This window comes from Zingiber officinale, chromosome 4A (genome assembly GCF_018446385.1).
Source record: "Zingiber officinale cultivar Zhangliang chromosome 4A, Zo_v1.1, whole genome shotgun sequence".
Lineage (NCBI taxonomy): Eukaryota > Viridiplantae > Streptophyta > Magnoliopsida > Zingiberales > Zingiberaceae > Zingiber > Zingiber officinale.
Window position 1 is genome coordinate 126,811,007 of NC_055992.1, and position 6,495 is coordinate 126,817,501.

Here is a 6,495-nt window from a genome sequence, read left to right on the forward strand (position 1 = left end):
GCCGAGCTGCTAGTTGATCTCCCCGTACTTCTCCCACTTTGTCCTCCACGGGGATCTTGATCTTCTGGTGGAAGGTTGAGACGACCGCTCGGAATTCGCTGAGAGCCGGTCGTCCCAAAATAACGTTGTAGGACGAGGGAGAGTCGACCACCACGAAGTTTGTTGTTCTTGTCCTCCTGAGCGGCTCTTCTCCCAGCGAGGTAGCCAGCTGGATCTGTCCGACCGGCTGAACCTCGTTGCCCGTAAACCCGTAGAGCGGAGTTGTCATGAGCTGCAGCTCGGCTTGATCAATTTGCAGCTGATCGAACGCCTTCTTGAATATGATGTTGACTGAGCTCCCTGTGTCAACAAATACGCGGTGAATAGTATAATTGGCTATTACCGCTTTGATGAGCAGGACATCGTCGTGGGGTACTTCAACTCCTTCCAAGTCCCCGGGCTCGAAACTAATTTCGGGTCCTTCCGTTCATTCTCGGCTACAGCCGACCGAATGAATCTGGAGTTGCCGGACGCTCGCCTTTCTAGCTCAGTTGGAGTCTCCTCCGGTCGGCCCGCCAGCAATAACGTTGATCTCGCCTCGGGAAGTATTGCTTCTATTTTCCTCTTCCCGAGCGGATGGTCGAGATCGTTCTCTGGACGCTCGGCGATTCTCCTTCCTTGGGGAACGATGCCGATCGGGAGTCTGTTGTTGTGGCCTATCATCTCGCGTTCGATCGGCGTCATGAGTTCTCCGTTGCCTGTCGACTGAGGGAGACCGTCGTCCGGCATTCCGGGGCGCCGGATGAGCCACGAAGGGAAGACTTCGACAATCCCTTGTGTTGTGCGTATCCGTCCGGTGGAAGGAGCAAAACATCGGGGTCCATTTCTTCTTTGGCTTGGGTCGGGCGGCGGCTACCTCTTGCACGTGGGACCTGGCATGGGGGGATCGGATTACTTCGGCCCTTGGTCCTCTGGGCGGCTGTTGCACGGCGTGTTGTTTCCGCTCGGCTGGAGGAGCCCGCTCGGTTGGAGTTTCCTTTTTCCTAGCTGCTTGTGCCTCTTCCACGTTGATGTATTCGTTCGCCCGGTGTAGCATGTGATCATAGTCTCGGGGCGGCTTTCGGATGAGCGATCGGAAGAAATCCCCATCCACCAGGCCTTGTGTGAAGGCATTCATCATGGTTTCCGAGGTGACCGTTGGAATGTCCATCGCCACTTGGTTGAACCACTGGATGTAAGCTCAAAGCGATTCACGGGCTTCTTGCTTGATGGCGAACAGGCTCACGCTCGTTTTCTGGTAGCGTCGACTGCTCGCAAAATGGTGGAGGAAGGCCGTTCGGAAATCTATGAAGTTCGTGATGGATCCGTCCGGCAATCTCCGAAACCACCGTTGAGCCGATCCCGAGAGAGTGGTAAGAAAAACTCGGCACTTTACTCCATCTGTGTATTGATGGAGAGTAGCTGTGTTATCAAACTTACCCAGATGATCATCTGGGTCGGTTGTCCCATTGTACTCGCCGATCGTCGGAGGCGCGTAGTGCTTTGGCAGAGGGTCTCGTATAATAGCCTCTGAAAATTGGCGATTGATCCGCTCGGGCGATGCGTCCGCTCGAGGGGCTTTCCCCTTTCTGTCATCTCGCCTAGGCATTTCCTCCGAAGAAGATCCCCTATCCCTATGAGCTGGTACGGCTTCAGGGGTGCGGAATAGGGCTCGATGAAATGCAACGGTGGTTGGTGGTGCTTCCGCTCGACCACTAGACGCCGATGTTGCTTGCTGCTCCGGCCGCTCGGCTGTGGCTTTTTGTTTTTGCTCCACGAGCTTGGCGGCCCTTATCTCGATCAGAGCGTCGAGTTCCTCGTTCGAGAGTGTCACCACATGTTGTCGTCCAGCCTCGTCCATGGCTGCCGATCGGATGCAGGAGTGTTCCCACAGACGGCGCCAAATTGATCCTGTCCGAATCGCCGAACCAAAGGACGCTGGGCACGTGGCGCACTCCTAGTCGATGGTGTAGGCCTCCGTCTGGCCGCACGAATCTCCGGCGAACCTGCACAGAAGTCGGGCCGGGAAGGGGTTCCCGGCGGTGACCCTCCGACGCTCAAGTCAGGTAAGCGAGTGGTGGAAGAAGTGGCTCCGAGGCTTGTAGAATGCGTACCTCCGGCGAAGTAAGAGGCTCTTTATATAAAGCGGTGAAAGAACTAATGCACGTCCACCGAGGCGCATACGTGTCCGCAGCCTATACCTCGGCATGTACCTGTCAGAGAGCTTACCTGATACCATACTGCTACAGTTCAATCACGTCTTCGATGGGACAACAGAACACCTTGTTGTCAGACTTAGAGTATGGCCTAGTCATAAGACTTGACGGCTGTCAGAAGATGTTCCTATCCTTCACCCACCGCCCGCCCGGGACGTCCGGCCGGCCGGCCGGCGCGAAAAGCGTCGTCCGGACGACCTTAATTCCCGGCGCCAGCCGGCCGGCGCGCCCATTATGTCCTGCCTTCTCTTAGGCCTTCCGCTCGGTCATTATTTACTATTTCATTGAGCGTCGGAACCCCGACCCCTGTCAGGGCGTCTTTCACTATCAGACGTTTACGGGCAGGCCGATCGGCCTGCCTTTTTTCATGCGTCCGGTCGACTCACCCTTCTTCGACGGGCCACCTGGCCCTTTGACCTCCACGTGGCATTAACCCCTCGTTAGGGGGTCCTGGGCTCTTACCACCGGATCAACGTGTAATGAGTAATGTCTATTATCATTTTAAATTTTATTTATTTTTGTTATATTTATATTTATATTTTATATTTCATTGGATATAGGGTTGGATATCCAAATAACTGACAACCCGTTGGATATCTGATACATAAGTACCGCCGGATATAAGACCGAATGTAGGTCCCAATTTTACATTATCTGATCTAATAAGACCGGATAATTTTTTAATTTAATAATCAAATCAACTCGATTCATGATCACCCCTATTGTTACTATACTCGAAAGCAAAATGTTACTTGACTTGCTGATATATCTCACCTTATTGCCAATTAACTTAAATTCTTATCCTTCCCTTGTAGTATAACATCACCAATCCTACCAACTCCCTTTCTTCCACATATTCTTTTATTATTCTGGCGGTATTTTTTGTCATGTCATCTAGATTTTGGAAGACAATATTTCTTTTTTTATTAATTCATTTCAAATAAAAAATAGTTCACAATTGGCGCATGAACACCGGCAGTTTTTTTTAATTCCCTCATTAATGCCTATTTATTTCCAATAAAGCTTAGGTAAGGAACTACAAGTGATGCTGAATCATAAATGCAATCGGTGTTCAAAAACAAAGCAGTGAAGAACACACTTGGTATAATAAAAAAAAGGCACCTCTGGTATGTGGCTTAAAGTAAATCACTTGAATTCTATAACTTCAAAGAGGTCGTTCAAGCAATTTCCACATTATGTCCTTAGCCCATCCTGCATGGATTGCCTCTCTTCTTCTTCTTCTTCTTCTTATTCTTCTTCTTCTTTTTCATAGTTTTGGATACATATGCATGCTCTCCAAGTTGTTTGCAAGAGTAATCTGTGCCGCTTTGACTTGCGTCTTTGCAAGTGGTTGGTAGTTCCTCTTCTTCTCCGCTCCCTAGTTATCGATTTACTGGTCTTTACAGGATTGTTCAGCTTGAGTTTGCAAATTCCTAGTATAAATTTTGTTGCTGTTTGTGTAGTTGGTTCACTGGTTGGGGCCATCACAGGTGCTCTCATAGGCCTTGCCACTGACAGTGGTCTTCTCAGAGGATCTGGGATTGGAGCCATTACAGGCACCGTCTTCTCCATCGAGGTCGTCAAATCGTCTCTCAATTTATGGAACTCCAGGGACTGTGGCAGTTGGAGCCTTCTCTATCTGGTAATCTTGCAAACTCTTGCTGAAGGACTGTGGCAGTTGGAGCCTTCTCTATCTGATATATCTATCACTTGTAGATGAATGCACTCAGTTTGCCATTCATGGAGACTCTTGATCTTTATGAGACTGATGGAAACACCAAGGGAATGCCCATGGACGAAGTCGAGAAGCTGCCTAAATCCCAAGTCACTGCAAGAGGCAGTCTTGATGAATCAGGGGAGAGAATAAGCTGCTCAGTGTGCTTGCAGGTGCAATTTTCTTCCAATTAAACCATTGCGAGTTGAATGATTAAAACTAGAACTTAACAACTTTGGAATGTTTCAGGATCTGCGAGTGGGAGAAATGGCGAGGAGATTACCTATTTGTTGCCATATGTTTCACCTGCCATGCATCGATACCTGGCTCATCAGGCATGGCTCATGTCCCCTGTGCAGAAGGGAGGTTTTTAATTGAAAGGTTTTTTTTTTACCCAAGGCAATGGTGCAACGGCAGGGCCAGGATATTTTCTTAATTTTTTTTAAGTATCTAAAGATTAAGTCTAATTATAATGATTTAATAGATGAATTTCTTTTCATGGATAGTTAATGTAAAAAACTGGATTGATACATCGTCTGCTATGAATTTTTACTTAGCTTGATGACCAATGAAAAAAATTTTAGGTTGAGACTCAGATTTTGGATATCTGGTATCAATTAAAAAATAAAAAGAGACTACATTTTGATTGAGCACACCGTGCGACGCACGGAGACGTGAGAGTCACAAGTTGAGATCTTATGTCTTCAAAATGACGTGTTCTCACGAAGATATTATGATCATCTGATCGACAAAGAGATACGAAGACATGTCATTTTGGAGATAGAGGATCTCAACTAGCGTTGCGGTTGGGGTTGGTGGCGGACAGCACCAAGGGCAAGGCCCTTGGAGTAGCTGGAGGAAACGCGTTGCTCCACCGCCAAGCGAATTGTACGGGTACTTCATGATCCCCTTGACGGCGCCGACAATCGCACGCTACTCGTGACGACGGTGGATATTAGCGACGGAATATTAATACCGTCGATAACGGTTGATTTTAAAAATTTTATTTTATAATTTACTCTAATAGCGACAGCGAACTAAAATACATAACAGAGTCGATGAGGGCGCATTAGAAGGACCAGAGGCGGAGCTCGCCCAAGTCGAGAAGAGTGTTGTTCTCCGCTCGATCACTTCACGCTCCGCTGCTGCGCGCCGTTAAATGCAAAAGCGTTACGTTGAGCTTGATGGTGCACTTGATGTTGCTGATTCGAGAAAAAGAGAGACTAGTGAGAACGTATTTCTAAGGCAGTATCTCCATCATGCTCTCTTTATCGGATCGAAAGGCGAAAGCGACTCCACGGCGTTCCCTAAATCTGGAGTTTGGTTTTGGACAGAGATAGAGTTGAAGACTCTACAACAACATTTATGATGCGATTGAATTAGAAGTTCTCGAGTATTCATCGCCTTAATTGTTGGTTTTAACCATTTGAAATATTTTTAACCAATTCTAAGTTCGTTCGTGAATTAATTTTAATTTCTACAACGTCAAAAGAAAAAAAACTCTGAAAGAACGAACACAAAGTAGATAAACTACCAAACACCGCGCGCCGGAGTTCTCTTTTATACACGCAGGTAGTTTTAGATATTCATATGACGGCGCACGAGTTGGGGTTGTCGTCGCTGAACGCGGTGGTGTACTTGACCTCGGTGGAGCTGGCGCGTGCCAGCGTCGCCGCCTCCGGGTCGCTCAGCACGTTCCGCACGTACCCCGGCGGCGCCTTCTTGTCGTACGCCCCCGGCGCGTACGGGTGTTCCACTACCTCGTACGGCACGTACGGCCACGGCTCCGCCTTCTTCCCTGTCTTCCGCTCGATCCTCCTCATCACCTTCTTCGCCTCCACGTATCCCTCCACCGTCACCTTCTTCTGCTTCGGATCCACCTCCACGCTCCTCACCCCTGCACGCTCATCGCTATCACCATCTAACTACAACATCTGAATGGATTAATCGGGTAATTACCTTTCATGCCTTCGAGTGCATGCCTAATCCTCCTCTCGCAGCCTTCGCAGTCCATCCTCACCTTCAGCTCCACTGTCTGATCGATCGATCGATCACCACCCATGAGCAATTAATTAGTAAAGTAATTAATAACACGCATTACTAACGAACAGCGGATCTCACCTGCAATGGCTTCTTCTTCTTGAGCTTCCCGTGACTGCAGGGGAGGGAGCATAGCTCGGAGACGAGCTCCAAGACGCCCATAGCTAGTGGTACGCTGGCACAGCTTCTTCCTGTTCTGTTTAAGGAACAGGTGGAGATAATACTAGAGAAGAGAATTGTGAACTGGGAAGGAGAAGTCTCGATGCTTCTACTGATTGATGGCTATGCAGCTAAAGCCATGGGAGCGGTGCCAGGTGTTGGATGGCTTTAGCCGACACGTTCTGACTCTTCCCCTGCTCTGTACACACATGCCTAGATTTTGCCCGTCATGGTCGGTTTGACTCGTCCAGTGACTTCTGTATCGTCCGTGACATGCGGATTTCCCTTAATCATGAATCGTTCTCTTTGTTAAAGTATATCTTACCTAGTCGACATTGTCGGCCTTCC

General features: G+C 48.6%; 2 protein-coding genes across 3 annotated transcripts; one reads left to right on the forward strand and one right to left on the reverse strand.

Moving 5' to 3' along the window:
- Positions 1-3,285: 3,285 nt before the first annotated feature.
- On the forward strand, positions 3,286-4,490 carry LOC121971058 (NEP1-interacting protein 1-like). 2 transcript variants are annotated; one of them, XM_042522141.1, is made up of 4 exons: positions 3,286-3,584; positions 3,725-3,876; positions 3,951-4,121; positions 4,198-4,490. In XM_042522141.1, the coding sequence occupies exons 1-4, from the start codon at positions 3,431-3,433 to the stop codon at positions 4,324-4,326; spliced, it is 606 nt and encodes a 201-aa protein (XP_042378075.1). In that variant the 5' UTR covers positions 3,286-3,430; the 3' UTR covers positions 4,327-4,490. The 2 variants fall into 2 exon arrangements, with proteins under 2 accessions (XP_042378075.1, XP_042378074.1); XM_042522140.1 differs by having other exon boundaries at positions 3,291-3,584; positions 3,698-3,876.
- Positions 4,491-5,451: 961 nt separating this feature from the next.
- Positions 5,452-6,297, reverse strand: LOC121971060 (heavy metal-associated isoprenylated plant protein 27-like). Its single transcript, XM_042522142.1, has 3 exons — positions 6,070-6,297; positions 5,908-5,983; positions 5,452-5,845 (listed from the first exon to the last, which is right to left on the reverse strand). The coding sequence occupies exons 1-3, from the start codon at positions 6,148-6,150 to the stop codon at positions 5,535-5,537; spliced, it is 468 nt and encodes a 155-aa protein (XP_042378076.1). The 5' UTR covers positions 6,151-6,297; the 3' UTR covers positions 5,452-5,534.
- Positions 6,298-6,495: the final 198 nt, after the last annotated feature.

Bases quoted from the DNA above. Each gene is read 5' to 3' on its own strand.
- LOC121971058 (XM_042522140.1), top strand. From the start codon at position 3,431: ATGTCCTTAGCCCATCCTGCATGGATTGCCTCTCTTCTTCTTCTTCTT. The intron at 3,585-3,697 runs GTTGGTAGTTCC...CTGTTTGTGTAG, and splicing joins GACTTGCGTCTTTGCAAGTG to TTGGTTCACTGGTTGGGGCC. The intron at 3,877-3,950 runs GTAATCTTGCAA...TATCACTTGTAG, and splicing joins GTTGGAGCCTTCTCTATCTG to ATGAATGCACTCAGTTTGCC.
- LOC121971060 (XM_042522142.1), bottom strand. From the start codon at position 6,150: ATGGGCGTCTTGGAGCTCGTCTCCGAGCTATGCTCCCTCCCCTGCAGT. The intron at 5,984-6,069 runs GTGAGATCCGCT...TCGATCGATCAG, and splicing joins AGAAGAAGAAGCCATTGCAG to ACAGTGGAGCTGAAGGTGAG. The intron at 5,846-5,907 runs GTAATTACCCGA...ATGAGCGTGCAG, and splicing joins TGCACTCGAAGGCATGAAAG to GGGTGAGGAGCGTGGAGGTG.